The sequence below is a fragment of the Oncorhynchus keta genome, chromosome 10 (genome assembly GCF_023373465.1).
Source record: "Oncorhynchus keta strain PuntledgeMale-10-30-2019 chromosome 10, Oket_V2, whole genome shotgun sequence".
Lineage (NCBI taxonomy): Eukaryota > Metazoa > Chordata > Actinopteri > Salmoniformes > Salmonidae > Oncorhynchus > Oncorhynchus keta.
Genome location: NC_068430.1, coordinates 17,680,623 through 17,696,824, shown reverse-complemented (window position 1 = coordinate 17,696,824; position 16,202 = coordinate 17,680,623). Strand labels below are relative to the sequence as shown.

Here is a 16,202-nt window from a genome sequence, read left to right as displayed (position 1 = left end):
GTTGAACACCTGCCTTCGCCGCAATTAACAAAACTGCGGGAAAGCAGTGCTCGTCAAGAGGGGGCGAAGGACAGTCTACTAGCTAGCTTGGTAGTTACCGATCCCGCCTGCTGTGTACCAGAGTCCTTGCTAGCTAGCACCCAGTGTCCTTTGCTAATACCTGCCGAACACCTGCCCTTCTTCTTCTGTGGGGTTTATCGGCAATTGGCATCCTACGTTATAGTTCATCCTATGCAGCCCAGCCTGCCGGCTGTGTACCGGAGTCATAGCTTAAAAATGTACCAATAGAAGTATAAAGACGGGTTTCTTTGTGCCGCAATTGCACCTTTCTCTGCTGACAGTGTTCCCCAACCAACACTCTTAGCAGTGTTTGAAAAAAGCGGATGTTTCAGGTTGAAAATACTGTATCGGTTTAAACCAAACATCCATTTCCGCTGAAAAACAGAAGTAGGGACTCCCCTTAGGCATCTTTCTACTCCGCTAGGGAAACACTCTTTTCACGCCACTTTGATACCGAAGTTACTTTTTTATAGCAGGTTAGGAGAATTAATGTAGCAGGTTGGGAGACTGAGGTTAAGGATAGGAAAAGAGTTAGGATTAGCGAAAATGCTCTGCTAACCTTTCTTGATATCAAGTAAAAACCTATTAATTCTCGCCAGTGGTCCGTGGCCATTTATTTTGCATCGGGGACAACAGTTGTTGACAACTGTAGCATTGTAGCTAAGCCTAACCCTTTTCCTAACCTTAATCTCAGTCTCATAACCTGCCACACTAATTCACCAAACCTGCCACGCTAATTCACCTAACCTGCCACGCTAATTATCCTAACCTGCCATAATAGTTTTGGACTAGTAACCGAAAGGTTGCAAGTTCGAATCCCCGAGCTGACAAGGTACAAATCTGTCGTTCTGCCCCTGAACAGGCAGTTAACCCACTGTTCCTAGGCCGTCATTGAAAATAAGAATTTGTTCTTAACTGACTTGCCTAGTTAAATAAAGGTAAATTTTTTAAAAATAAAAATAGTTATCCTAACCTGCTATGTAAACAAGTAATCTGTGTCGAGAGACCCGCAGTCTCATAACACCGGAACTGACCAATAGCAGGTAACAATGGCTGTTCCCTGATAACAGTGATAGGAGACAGAGGATAGGTCAACAACATTGTAATTACTCTGCAATACTAACCTAATTGACAGAGTGAAAAGACAGAAGCCTGTACAGAATAAAAATATTCCAAAACATGCATCCTGTTTGCATAAGGCAGTAAAGTAAAACTGAAAAATATGCGGCCAATAAATTAACTCTTTGTCCTGAATACAAAGCGTTGTTTGGGGAAAATCCAACACAACAGATCACTAAGTACCACTCTTCTGTAAGGGTTTTCGTCTGATGAAGAGGAGTAGTATGAAGGATCGGAGGAGCAAAATGAAGCGTGGTAAGTGTCCATAATGTTTTTAATATAGACAATAGAACACTCGAACAAAATAAACGATGATGTGAATATACAAAACCGAAATAGTACCGTGTGGACCAAACACCCACCACCCAAAAGTGAAACTCAGGTAACCTAAGTATGATTCTCAATCAGGGACAACAATTGACAGCTGCCTCTGATTGAGAACCATACTAGGCCAAACTCAAAAACCAACATAGAAAAACAAACAGACTGCCCAACCAACTCACGCCCCGACCATACTAAAACAAAGATATAATAACAGAACTAAGGTCAGAACGTGACATCTTCATATTTTCAAGCATGGTGGTGGCTGCATCATGTTATGGGTATGCTCGTCATCAGCAAGAACTAGGGAGTTTTTAGGATACAAAAATTGGATAGAGCTAAGCACATGCAAAATCCTAGAGGAATGCCTGGCTCAGACACTGAGAGACAAATTCTTCTTTCAGCAGGACAATAACCAAAAAAATAAGGCCAAATATACACTGGAGTTGCTTACCAAGGCAACATTGAATGTTCCTGAGTGGCCTAGTTACAGTTTTGACTCAAATCAGCTTGAAAATCTATAGCAAGACTTGAAAACGGCAGCCTAGCAATGATCAACAACCACCTTGACAGAAGTTGAATAATTTTTTAAAGAATAATGTGCAAATATTGTACAATCCAGGTGTACAAAGCTCTTAGAGACTTAACCAGAAAGACTCACATCTGTAATCTCTGCCAAAAGTGCTTCTATAAAGTATTGACTCAGGGGTGTGAATACTTATGTTAAATTAGATATTTCTGTATTTTATTTTCAATAAATAAAACATTTCTAAAAACATGTTTTGACTTTGTCATTATGGGGTATTGTGTGTAAATGAGTGAGAGAGAAAAATATATTCAATCCATTTTGAATTAAGGCAACAAAACAAATGTGGAATAAGTCAAGGGGCATGAATACTTTCTGAAGACACTGTAGATAACATTAGTTTGGGTTAGGTTGCTTGCTACCTCGCAAGCTATCTAACTGTCTTTGTGTTGAGTGCCTTATACAGTTACTGTTAGCTAGCTAGACTATCTAACGTTAGTGATTACATTTCCTTCAGTAATGCCTGGGTATAAAAGTAATGTTAAACCAGACTAAAAATGGAATAGTGTAGCTAACGTTACCTAGCTAGCTAACTGTCTATGTGTTGAGTGCCTGAGTGCTGTTAGCTAGCTAGAGCTGTCTAGCTAACTTGCACGATATGGAGGACAGTTTTGAAGTAGGCTAACATTATGTGGTGCAGTGAGTTTGTCGTTGAGAACGTTGTAGGTAAGGAAATTAAAACAAAACATTAGCTGCTAGCTAACCTGTAGGTACACATTTTAATTAAGCCAAATGCAGATTATGTAACATTATAGGCACCAAAGATGTTAACAAAATTATCAGCTAATACATAAACGACATTAAATACAAATGCATTCATTATGGCCCGGGGGATAAGGCTCCACAAGAAGACAACTAGTGACTGGCTGACTATGAGCTGACAAGGTAAACATTTTGTCGTTCTGCCCCTGAACAAGGCAAGTTAACCCACTGTTCCCAGGCCGTCATTGAAAATAAGAATTTGTTCTTAAACTGACTTGCCTAGTTATATAAAGGTTAAACATTTTACTTAAAAAAAAATAATAATAATAAAAAAAGTTACTTGCCTGAAAGTTTATGCTCTTGTTTAGGTTGAACCTGTTAGTTTTGTGGATTTTGTTGTTACAGTATGTCATTTGACGATGTGGTGCTTCCTGAGTTTGGAGTAGATGTCGGGGATGAGTGTGATGATTAGTGTGTAATGGTGGTTGTCAATGCCAATTTGTGTTTCAGTAATGTGTTGCTTTAACGTAAAGATGATGGGGACGGCAAGAAGCTTAGCGGTTAGGGCAAGTAATCAAAAGTTCATTGGTTTGAATCCCTGAGCTGAATAGGGGATACATCTGCTGATGTGCCCTTGAACAAGGCACCTATTAGCGCATTCATCTGTGGTGTTGGTGGCGACAGTGACCAGGCCAGGCTCGTTGGTAAAGGGAGACTACTTCCTTGTCCCCAGTGGCTGGTGTCATTGCTCTATCGGAGGCCACACGGGTGGAGTCATGGCCGACCACATTGCCTGTTATCCTTGCCTTCACCCCACACCTTGCGAGAAGGCGGCAGAATGCAGCCTGGAACTGCCCTGTGTTCGGGTTGTATTTCCAGCCTCCTGTAAAGACAGATGGTGGAGTCATCCTGAGACAAGGCAAGGTAGTTCAAAACATACCAGATCTCCTCACTGCATTGAAGAACAGCTCCAGATGGTCTTGGCTGAATGTATATGTGAGGACATACTTCTGTAGTTGCAGGAGAGCAGGGAGGATCCTGATGAGGGAATCTGTTGACCACCCATTCGGTGACTGCAGTGTGTCTGGGAGAAAAAGCTTTGAATTGTAACGAATTGTTGAATTTTAGTTCAAGGTTAAATACAGTTAGTAGTTAAATACAGTTGTAGTTTGGATTCTTATAGGTGGCATGGGTCTGCACTTCATTCAGAAAGAAATAACTTGGTTTTTGTTTCTTCTAACCCCATCTGATAACAGGACTTCAGAGGAGGCATCAATGGACACATGCTGAGAAACAGCTTCAGGTAATTGTTGTGCTTTTTAAGTCACCATTTTGTTGTGCATTAAACAATAATATCAGGTCACCCTTTTCCTGGCGTATAGAGTCTCGTCCCCCGTGTTTTAAGTTGAGCAGGTACTTCCATGCTTCTGTCAGGAATGCATCAGTTTGGTGCAGATTGTCAGTGTTGATGGCAGCCTTTGAGCCGAGGCCTCCTTGTGCTCCTTGTGTTGAAGACGTCAAATAGCTTGTCTATGATCTGTAACATAACAAGAAATAGTTTGGTTTGCATTTCAGATGTCATTCCCTGAGATAAATGTGTGAGATAAGATTTACAAATACGAAATTATTATCTCACAGAACCTGACTGTAAGCATGCAAGCTTAAAACTTGTGTTCCTCACACAGGTACAGCATTTTCAGGGCCTGGGCAACAAAGCGGCTGAGGGTTCCTATTGTCCAAAATCGACATGCCTCCTTGGTCGACAATGTGATCACCTCATCCTCACTTTTGAGGCATCTGTAGCAGTGCAGTGAGTTCCTAACAAGCTTGAGCATGTGGCATAGATCTAAAAAAAAGATGTGTCGGCTTGTCAACCCCAGATGGTGTAAAGGACGTTACGGTGGTCTCTTGGGTCTGAAGGTCGAACTGGCATCCAAAAAGATGAGACATTGTTGGGTTCGATGCATGCCTATCCATGGTCAGCGCCTCCAGATGCACTGTATATTGATGTCGTTGAGGGTAGCAATGATGTGCTCTGTTAATGTTATTTGGACCTCCCCAGTAAGAGGGTTCCCCATGGGGACGTCAGGAGGGTCCCTCACGGGGACGTCAGGAGGGTTCCCCATGGGGACGTCATAAGGGTCTCCCAAGTCTGGAACTAGCAGGAAACAGTTTGGAGGGGCTAGCAAGAACACCAGGGTTGAGACTGGCAGGTTTCACCAGGCAGGGACTGACAGGGCTCCCGCATTATGGAACAATTGACATCCAGAGGTGTCAGCTGGAGTAGGATTCTCCCTCAAGGTGAATAGGCAGGGTGGTAAGGATAAATATTGGGTCCAGAACAGGGGTCGGCAGAACCTCAGTCACTGGAGATGGCACAACTGTGGCAACCAGTTGAGACTCAGGAGCTGGTTGACGCACAGCTGTGGGAGTGGTAAGCTGAAGCTCCATGGTAGGAGCAGGTGTAGTGTAGTAGGCCCAAATACTAACTTGAGTTCCATTGTTGGAACAGGCTGGATCTGCACGGCCGTGGTCAGCTGGAGCACAGTGGTAGGGTGCTCTGCCAGGGTGAGCTCTGGTAGCTCCTCTGGCCCTGGAGAAACCTGTGGCACCGCTGTGAGGGACTCCAAAGCAGGGTTCCGATCTGAGACCGAGGCTAATGTTGAAGCTGATGTGGAATGGCACTGCATCTGAAGCATCTTCTGACATCTGACCACTCATGGTTCAGATAACTGAGGATCATGTCCAGTGAGAACTGACAATAACTATGTGGTCATTTAGATGAACGCACAATTAAACATTGAACAGGGATTCAGTCTACAGGAGAAAAAGTTCAGCAGGAGGGCAGTGCACGTGTGCACAAACTCAATTCGACCTTGCACTCCATCTAAAAAAAATATTGTTTCACTTTTTCAAAGCATCAAGTCTATAGAACTTAGTGTGCTGTGTTCATAACTTATTCTAGTTTTGGAAACAGAAACATTTATTGAGATCAGATGTTTCAACGATAAGAACATTAGCAGAATGTCGGCCCTGTTTCATCCTCCCACGACATGCGACTGGACGTTCTCTCACTACCATATTTGGTTGTTCCAAACGATGCTTCAGCTTTATAACCTCTGTGACGTGTCTGGCTTAACCCTTCTGTCTGTAGTCTAACGGTCATATTTTTATGAAATTCTGTGATCTTCAATTTATGTTGAAGTGCAACTATTCTGCAGCAAAATTTGCCATCAAACTGTAAATTTCATGAACAAGCCCCTTTAGCCTGGAAACTATATTATGTCCACAACTTCTCCCCACACAAAACACTTATGTGGAACAACAGAGATGTTGTTTAAAAACAAGTCTTTATTCTTCCCTAAGTAATTTGAAAGAAATATATTTGTGCTTGATTTATTTGATAAAGAAGGAACTATACTCTCTTATAGAAAGTTATTAACTTCCCAATACATTATAAAAATGTAATTATATTGGGAAAGCAATACCTTCAGACTTAAAATCTCATTTGTGTTTTGGAGAACATGTGAAGATAGATACACAATTTGTTAAAGGTTGCCCCCTGCTGGATAAGAAATGTAATAATAAATTCTTAAGATATCTCTTTTTTTTTTACCTTTATTTTACTAGGCAAGTCAGTTAAGAACAAATTCTTATTTTCAATGACGGCCTCGGAACAGTGGGTTAACTGCCTGTTCAGGGGCAGAACGACAGATTTGTATCTTGTCAGCTTGGGGATTTGAACTTGCAACCTTCCGGTTACTAGTCCATTGCTCTAACCACTAGGCTACCCTGCCGCCCCATGAACAAGATCTCCCTTAGAGGGAAATTCTTCTGGAATGCATATATTACTGAAAGATAAGACACAAATGTTTTATATCAAATAAAGTAAAATAAATTCACGTTAAAAACCATGCACAAAATGCACCCCTTGCAATATCTTGTTGTCTAAATTCATGGACTTAGAGGACATATGCCTTTTCTGGAATAAATAAGGGGAAGCTATTATATACATTTTTTAAAGTGTGACTCTGAGAAGTTATTTTGGAGTGAGACACTCCTAAAGTTGTTTTTGACAGAAATGAGTCAGTCACTTTCACAGAGTAATTGTAGTAATGAAATGTTGACATTGGCTCTTCTTTGATGAGGTTTAATGGCGGTTGGCATCCAATAAATGTTGCATTACCGCCACCTACTAGACTGGAGTATAAGTCCCTTATACTTAGCTAAAATAAATAAAAATGAACAAATGAACTAACACTACACTCTCAAAAAAGTAAATAAAACACCCTACTCCACTATTTAAATATATTTAGTCCTACAATTTAAATATATTTAGTCCAGGCCAACAGACTGAAAGGATGGGACACCACCACTTAACACATCCTGTAACTCTTCTGATGTTACGTCTCGCACACCCAAATACCTCTCTGCAGCTGCCACCACAACCTACATTTTCTGCGACTTAAGTTCCATCCCTGCAGTACAGTTGATAACCATTGCTATAAAGGCTAAAAATCCAATCTTACTGAAACATATATCACTTGTTGGTTTATCCCTCTGTACTGGTACAGATCTACTAGTCACACCACTCCTCTCAGGATCCCTCCCTCTGTACTGGTACAGATCTACTAGTCACACCACTCTTCTCAGGATCCCTCCCTCTGTACTGGTACAGATCTACTAGTCACACCACTCCTCTCAGGATCCCTCCCTCTGTACTGGTACAGATCTACTAGTCACACCACTCTTCTCAGGATCCCTCCCTCTGTACTGGTACAGATCTACTAGTCACACCACTCCTCTCAGGATCCCTCCCTCTGTACTGGTACAGATCTACTAGTCACACCACTCTTCTCAGGATCCCTCCCTCTGTACTGGTACAGATCTACTAGTCACACCACTCTTCTCAGGATCCCTCCCTCTGTACTGGTACAGATCTACTAGTCACACCACTCTTCTCAGGATCCCTCCCTCTGTACTGGTACAGATCTACTAGTCACACCACTCCTCTCAGGATCCCTCCCTCTGTACTGGTACAGATCTACTAGTCACACCACTCCTCTCAGGATCCCTCCCTCTGTACTGGTGCAGAGCTACGACTCACACCACTCCTCTCAGGATCCCTCCCTCTGTACTGGTGCAGAGCTACGACTCACACCACTCCTCTCAGGATCCCTCCCTCTGTACTGGTGCAGAGCTACGACTCACACACCTCCTCTCAGGATCCCTCCCTCTGTACTGATGCAGAGCTACGACTCACACCACTCCTCTCAGGATCCCTCCCTCTGTACTGGTGCAGAGCTACGACTCACACCACTCCTCTCAGGATCCCTCCCTCTGTACTGGTGCAGAGCTACGACTCACACACAACTCCTCTCAGGATCCCTCCCTCTGTACTGATGCAGAGCTACGACTCACACCACTCCTCTCAGGATCCCTCCCTCTGTACTGGTGCAGAGCTACGACTCACACACAACTCCTCTCAGGATCCCTCCCTCTGTACTGGTGCAGAGCTACGACTCACACACAACTCCTCTCAGGATCCCTCCCTCTGTACTGGTGCAGAGCTACGACTCACACACAACTCCTCTCAGGATCCCTCCCTCTGTACTGATGCAGAGCTACAACTCACACCACTCCTCTCAGGATCCCTCCCTCTGTACTGGTGCAGAGCTACGACTCACACACAACTCCTCTCAGGATCCCTCCCTCTGTACTGATGCAGAGCTACGACTCACACCACTCCTCTCAGGATCCCTCCCTCTGTACTGATGCAGAGCTACGACTCACACCACTCCTCTCAGGATCCCTCCCTCTGTACTGGTGCAGAGCTACGACTCACACCACTCCTCTCAGGATCCCTCCCTCTGTACTGGTGCAGAGCTACGACTCACACACAACTCCTCTCAGGATCCCTCCCTCTGTACTGATGCAGAGCTACGACTCACACCACTCCTCTCAGGATCCCTCCCTCTGTACTGATGCAGAGCTACGACTCACACCACTCCTCTCAGGATCCCTCCCTCTGTACTGGTGCAGAGCTACGACTCACACCACTCCTCTCAGGATCCCTCCCTCTGTACTGGTGCAGAGCTACGACTCACACACAACTCCTCTCAGGATCCCTCCCTCTTGACCCATCTTCCACTAATTTATTTACTGCTTCAGCATATGACAACACCTGCACTACTCTAACCCTGGAAAACTCAACCTGCCTCTCTCACACGGGACATTTCTGATCCCCAGCCCCCTGGGCACCCCTACAATTAACACATATCACTACTTTCCCTAATGCTACACATTCCTTTGTGTCATGCCTGTCTGCACACTTCTCACACCGAGGAACCTCCCTCTTACACACTGCTGCCAAATGCCCATAAGCTTGACACCTGTTACAACGTAATGTATTCGGAACAAAAGCGTGTACAGGATAACTTATATATCCTAAATTCACTTTGTTCGGCAAAGACTTAACATCAAAACTCAAAAGAACAGACAACGACTTTTCTGTTTCACCACTCATGCCACCCTGTCTGTGTCGCACTAAACCACGAGCATCAAACACCAGGAATCTTTCCCTTCAGTTGGTCAACTTTCACATTTACTGCTACCCCAGTAATCACTCATTCCAATGGTGCCCTTTTCTTGAGAGCAAAACAATTCACATTTATTGCCATTCATTTAACGTGGAGCGCCTGCTCGCTCTGACCAGCAGAAACAAACAATTATCACAAGATCACTTCTAGTTACCCTCACCAATTCCACAGCACCCAACTCTGTTTTCACTCACCATGAAACCACAAATGGAGCAGCCAAAAAGCAAGGGTCCACTTTTTCCCAAAACTTTTACTGTCACAGACTCATCTTTATCCTGACCCTCGGTCCAAGCCTCAGGCTCAGAGAACTTCACCACACCTACCACCCCCGATACTTTGCCCTCATTCACTTCCATTTCTCCTCCTGTCTTCAGCTCACTCTGCTTACACTTTCTATCATTCTTCTTTAACAAACCATTTCCCTTTTTCCGCCATTTTTAACCGACACAAGCTCACCCTCTTCAAATCAAATCAAAAGGTATTTGTCACAAGTGCCGAATACAACAGTGAAATGCTTACTTACAAGCCCTTAACCAACAATGCAGTTGTAAGAAAAATATGTTAAGTAAAAAATAGATAAGTGAAAAATAAAAAAGACAATTAAAGAACAGCAGTAAAATAACAGTAGTGAGGCTATATACAGGGTGTACCAATACAGAGTCAATGTGCACAAGTTAGTTGAGGTAATTGAGGTAAAATGGAGGCAATGCAAAGAGCCTGGGTAGCCATTTGATTAGCTGTTCAGGAGTCTTATGGCTTGGGGGTAGAAGCTGTTAAGAAGCCTTTTGGACTTAGACTTGGCGCTCCGGTACCGCTTGCCGTGCGGTAGCAGAGAGAACAGTCTATGACTAGTGTGGCTGGAGTCTTTGACCATTTTTAGGGCCTTCCTTTGAGCCTTGCGGTTGGAGGCCAAGCAGTTGCCGTACCAGGCAGTGATACAACCAGTCAACGGTGCAGCTGTGTAACTTTTTGAAGATCTGAGGACACACTCCAAATCTTTTCAGTCTTCCTCCCTCTCTCTCTTAGACCTCATCTCCCTCTGTTTTCCCCTCCATATTCCAAGTATATGTCTCCTTATGAATATGCTGCACTTCTCATGACATACATCTTGTTCTTGCATTCTCAAGGGACACCATTTAACCGGCGGTCACAATCAAAGTACAATCAGCACAAACCGTTCGGCAGACATTGACTCGAATCTAGGTTGTGCCTTTAGATTTCTAGAAAATGAACAGCTAAGGAAGAGTCGTTCACTTCTCTCATTGCCTTCTCAAACCCAGCCTGGTCTGCTTGGTCTGTTTCGTAAGCCTTCCCGGAAGTATTGCAATGTTGCGCCTCTGTGTTTAGAAACTCTGTGACTTTACTGTCTTTGACGTTAGTGCTGCTGTGCTAGCGGAACTAATCTTTGTCTTTCAGCTGAGCGCGTGGAAGTTTGCGCGATTCCATTCGTTTATAGGGGTACAACATTTATCTCCAGTAGTAGCCAATGTTTTTTCTCCGTCTGTGTACTTGTATGTACGTAATCATTTATGCGTTTTAAATTTTAACTCAAGCAAATAACATGTGTATGTGAATCCGCAACTACAGATTGAACGAAGAGTTTTGATGTGTCAGTGTGACACCCATATTTCGCGCAGGTGGAGGCGTTGGGTTTGTTTCTATTGCTGTTTCATTCCTTTCTGAAGGAGAGTGAGATCGACTGAGCAGCAGTGGATGTCAGTTTGGGTGCCGTGCATGCTTGTGAGTGAGGCTGTTTGAAATTATTAATTTGATCTGGTGCGGTTCTTTTATTATTTTGGAAAATATCAGACAGGGTTGCGTTTAAAGCAAAATGATTTAAAGTAACATTTTAAGGAGATTTGGTATGGTAAGTTGATCTCCTTCTCTTTCTTACGGAGAAGGCAGATGGCTATGTTTTAAGTCCAGCTGGCCAGCAAGGCAACTAACGTTAGCTAGCTATCGAATTAGACAGCTAACGTTGTCAGTTTTGCAATAGAAATATTAGCTGACAAGCGAAACGAAATTCAGAAATAGCCAGGTAACAAACGTGAGTTAAATAAGTTGTATGGCAAAAGCATCTTATCTCACTTATTTTTATAGACATGTCGATTCTTAGCCGGGGGTCATTATTGGACATATAAATGAGCTCCCCTACTAAGCGTAGCTAGCTATAGTGCTAGCTTATGACATTAATTCGGCCAGTGTCCAAAGGAGGACAGGTCAAAATACTGCAGTTGCTGTGTTGAGCGACTCCATCGTTGTAGAAGACAATGAGACTGTAACCATGCTGCTAAAAAAAACAAAGCTCAATCTTTTTGCTTTACCACGTATGCGATTCAAAAGCCATAGAATTGACAGTGGTTCAAATTTCCTAGCTAACAAGTGGTAAAATCCTAACTTCCAGCGACCACAGTTTATCCTTGCTGGCTATTGCTCACCAAGAGATGAATGCCAAAGATGTCTGGTTTACTACTTAAACCCTTTATCAGATTTACTTTGATGTATATATTTTTGCACAACGTTACACACGTGTGAATTGCTGCTGTCTGTGTATTAGATTGCTCCACAGTGGCGATGTCTGTGTTTTGTCATTACAGAAAGATCAAAGAATAGTGGCCAAGATTCTGAAGGGGGTGTCATTGAACTGACAGTCAAGAACCAAACCCTGATGTGATCTCTCAGTCCAGAACAGTGTATTGAAAAGTATAGCCAGGTGCATACTGCTCCCAAGCAGTGTGCAGTCAGATGTATCTCAACCTCTATGTTTGCAAATGGCTTGCTGTCTGAAGGATGAGCTTTTGTGTTCCATTTGCCTGAGTATCTATCAGGACCCTGTCAGTTTTGGCTGTGAGCACTATTTCTGCCGTAAGTGTATAACTGAGCACTGGAGCAGGCAGGAGCCCCACGGGGCCCGAGACTGTCCTGAGTGTAGGAGGACCTTCGCAGACCCTCTTCTCTCCCCAAGCCTCAAGCTGTCCAACATCGTGGAGCGCTACTCAGCCTTCCCGCTGGATGCCATCCTCAATGCGCAGAGGAGCTCCTATCCGTGCAAGGACCATGAGAAGGTCAAGCTCTTCTGCCTCAGCGACAAGAGCCTGGTATGCTTCTTCTGTGATGAGCCAGCCTTACACGAGCAACACCAGGTCACCACTGTTGACGAGGCCTACGAGGAGATACAGGTCAGTTCCACTGGACGTCCTTTCTCCTCATCTAGTACCCTGGGGTGTCCAGAATTCTAAGTGTTAGTCATAGCCAGGGCTCAGGAGTTGAATTAGGGGGGAATGAAAGCCTTTTGAAACTGAGCTCCATTTATTTTTTATTTTTTTATTTCTCCTTTATTTAACCAGGTAGGCTAGTTGAGAACAAGTTCTCATTTACAACTGCTACCTGGCCAAGATAAAGCAAAGCAGTGCGACACAAACACACAGTCAATAATACAATAGAGAAAGTCTATATACAGTGTGTGCAAATGAGGTAGGATAAGGGGGGTGAGGCAATAAATAGGTCATAGTGGTGAAAATTATTACAGTAAGGCAAATTAAACACTGGGGTGATAGATGTGCAGAAGATGAGTGTGCAAGTAGCGGTACAGGGGTGCAAAGGAGCAAAATAAATAACAATATGGTGTTGAGGTTCGTTCCAGTCATTTGCAGTAGAGAACTGAAAGGAAAGGAGGCCGAAGGAGGAATTGGCTTTGGGGGTGACCAGTGAAGTATACCTGCTGGAGCGCGTGCTGTGAGTGGGTGCTGCTATGGTGACCAGTGAGCTGAGACAAGGCGGGGCTTTACCTAGCAACAACTTATAGATGACCTGGAGCCAGTGGGTTTGGCGACGGATATGTAGCGAGGGCCAGCCAACGAGAGCATTACATGTCGCATCGGTGGGTCATATATGGGGCTTTGGTGACAAAACGGATGGCACTGTGATAGACTGCATCCAATTTACTGAGTAGAGTGTTGGAGGCTATTTTGTAAATGACATCGCCGAAGTCAAGGATCGGTAGGATAGTTGGTTAACAACCTGACTATTGATCTCTGTGCCCTTTTCTGAGAGGGGAACTTGTTGATGTATTGTCCTTGATGTTTACCTCAAAAGTTTAACAACACCAGAGGAACGCTATTGTCAGTCAAGGTAATTGTTTTACTATAATATAGGCTAAACAAACGTCTTCTGGCAAGGGCTGGAGGACCAGCCGTTGATCTGCAAATTAACACACCATCTTTGCCCCTCTGGCAGAGTAAACAGGTTGAATAAGCACAAATCAGATTTTTTTTAGCTAATCCTGTTCTCTTCTCTTTGCACTCCATTGTTACAGTATGTATAACAGTCCAATCCCATTTGTTTTGTGTATTATACCCTTGAATCCGTCAACACTCAAGGCAGCTATAGACGCACTCTCTGTCCCGAGCCACTGTTGGACCAGAGCCGAGGTGTGATACTGGAGCACATGATTAACACTGTAGGTTGGTCAACACCAGGGAGGGAGCTCTGAAAAAGGACCAGACTTGTGCCATTTGAAATGATTTCCTCAATCCCTCTTCTGTCCAACAGGCATTAGGCTAGGCTGTCTGTGGTATGGCTGCAGGCTCTGAATGTTCCTTATGTTATCCCCTTATTGCATACTAAACTTATTTTTTCCTTGACTCAGGAGGAGAGAGAACCTCTCTTTTAATGTTAAGTACCTGACAATCAAAGGCTTAGTAGACTATTTCGCATGTCCTTCCCTCTAGTTCAATTGGGTCTACTTGCTGCTGAGCTGTAGGAGCCTTGAAATGGTCCATCTTGGTGCATCTAGGCTGCCTTGGAGCATTCAAAAGGTCAGGGTAGTGTAATCTCAATAGATAATTCATTAGTACAACATGCTGTTCTTCTTGGACAGTTTCTCTCTCTCTCCTTGGAGCCTTTTCTAATGGGATCTGTTGTGACATTTCGTATTAACTTTACAGCAGGAGGGTAAAAAGCTGCCCCGATCTACAGGACCCCGAGAGAAGATACAGAAACAAACATGTCCCCTATAAGCGTGACTTCAAATACGAGTCATTGTATTTTCTGAGAGTCGTCATTTTTCAAGTAATTTCTTGTTTAGCTCAGTGAAGTGACGGGAACAGAAATGTTGCTCTTTGAGGATGTTATTGGCCAACGTTTTGGGTCTTTCAGTTCCATTTAAAAAAAAGTTAAATGCTTTTAGTATTCAATGACCAGTTGGGCAGTTTAAAGAAATGTACTGTGCACCTTTGGGTAGAAGTTCCCTTTGAACAGCATGCCCTGGTAATGCTGAGTTAACCTCTCTATGGTACGTGGGAGCGTCCCACCTGTCAACAGCCAGTGAAACTGCAGGACGCCAAATTCAAAACAACAGAAATATCATAATTAAAATTCCTCAAACATAGAAGTATTTTACACCATTTTAAAGATATAATTCTCGTTAAACCAACCAGTGTCCGATTTCAAAAACGCTTTTCGGCAAAAGCAGAACATATCATTCATTATGTTAGGTCAGTAACGAGTCACAGAAAGCATTCAGCCATTTTCCAACCAAAGAGAGGAGTCACAAAAAGCAGAAATATAGATCAAATGAATCACTGACCTTTGATCTTCATCAGATGACACTCGCAGGACTTCATGTTACATACATGTATGTTTTGTTCGGTAAAGTTCATATTTATATCCAAAAATCTGAGTTTACATTGGCGTGTTGCATTCAGTAGTTCCAACACATCCAGTGATTTTGCAGAGAGCCACATCAATTTACAGAAATACTCATAAAATGTTGATGAAAATACAAGTATTATGCACGGAATTATAGATACACTTCTCCTTAATGCAACCGCTGTCAGATTTCAAAAAAACTTTACCGAAAAAGCAATAATCTGAGTACAGTGCTCAGAGCCCAAATCAGGCCAAACAGATATCTGCCATGCTGGAGTCAACAGATGTCAGAATAGCATTATAAATATGCACTTACCTTTGATGATCTTCATCAGAATGCGCTCCCAGGAATCCCAGTTCCACAAATGTTCGCTTTGTTCGATAATGTCCATAATTCATGTCAAAATAGCTCCTTTTGTTTGTGCGTTCAGTCCAGTAATCCACATTCATGACGCACTTTCACTAGGAGCAGACGAAAAGTCAAAAAAAGTTCCGTGACAGTTCGTAGCAACATGTCAAACAATATTTAGAATCAATGTTTAGGATGTTTTTCACATACATCTTCAATAATATTCCCACCGGACAATTCCTATCTCTTCAGAAATTAAGTGGAACGTAGCTACCTTTCACATGAGCGCATGAGACTGAGGCTGTGGCACTCTGCCAGACCACTCACTCAAAGAGCTCTTATGAGCCCCTCCTTTATAGTAGAACCCTCAAACCAGTTTCTAAATACTGTTGACATCTAGTGGAAGCCGTAGAAAGTGCAACATGATCAATATCCCACTGTGTATTCGATAGGGGCTGAGTTGAAAAACTAAAACCTCAGATTTCCCACTTCCTGGTTTGGGGTTTTTCTCAGGTTTTTGCTGCCATATTAGTTCTGTTATACTCACAGACATCATTCAAACAGTTTTAGAAACTTCAGTGTGTTTTCTATCCAAATCTACCAATTATATGCATATTCCAGCCTTTATGGCCGAGTAGCAGGAAGCTTAATTTGGGCACACTTTTCACCCAAAATACCCAATACTGCCCCCCCTACCCCGACGAAGTTAAGTGTCATGGTGTGATGAACAAAGGTGTCTAAAAGTAATGTTCAACTCAGAAGACAGTGTTCAGAAGGCACTTGTGGTGCCAGGTGGGATGGAATTTGGTGGACACAC

The 16,202-nt window shown here is 43.3% G+C and overlaps 1 protein-coding gene and 1 long non-coding RNA gene across 6 annotated transcripts in view; one reads left to right on the top strand and one right to left on the bottom strand.

Moving 5' to 3' along the window:
* Nucleotides 1-3,524: 3,524 nt before the first annotated feature.
* LOC118388313 (uncharacterized) lies at nt 3,525-4,310 on the bottom strand. Its single transcript, XR_004826539.2, has 3 exons — nt 4,153-4,310; nt 3,797-3,872; nt 3,525-3,671 (listed from the first exon to the last, which is right to left on the bottom strand). It is a non-coding gene; the product is annotated as an uncharacterized LOC118388313 (long non-coding RNA).
* Nucleotides 3,565-16,202, top strand: part of LOC118388312 (E3 ubiquitin-protein ligase TRIM62-like) — a 46,663-nt gene continuing 34,025 nt past the window's right edge. The window contains exons 1-3 of one of the 5 annotated variants that reach the window (XM_035777225.2): nt 10,418-10,902; nt 11,025-11,127; nt 11,985-12,566. In XM_035777225.2, the coding sequence (XP_035633118.1) occupies nt 12,159-12,566 (408 nt within the window). In that variant the 5' untranslated portion in view covers nt 10,418-10,902; nt 11,025-11,127; nt 11,985-12,158. Of the gene's footprint in view, nt 3,713-4,044; nt 4,092-10,417; nt 12,567-16,202 lie in introns of those variants that run through there. The other 4 variants (XM_035777227.2, XM_052526576.1, XM_035777222.2 and 1 more) reach the window with 4 other exon arrangements.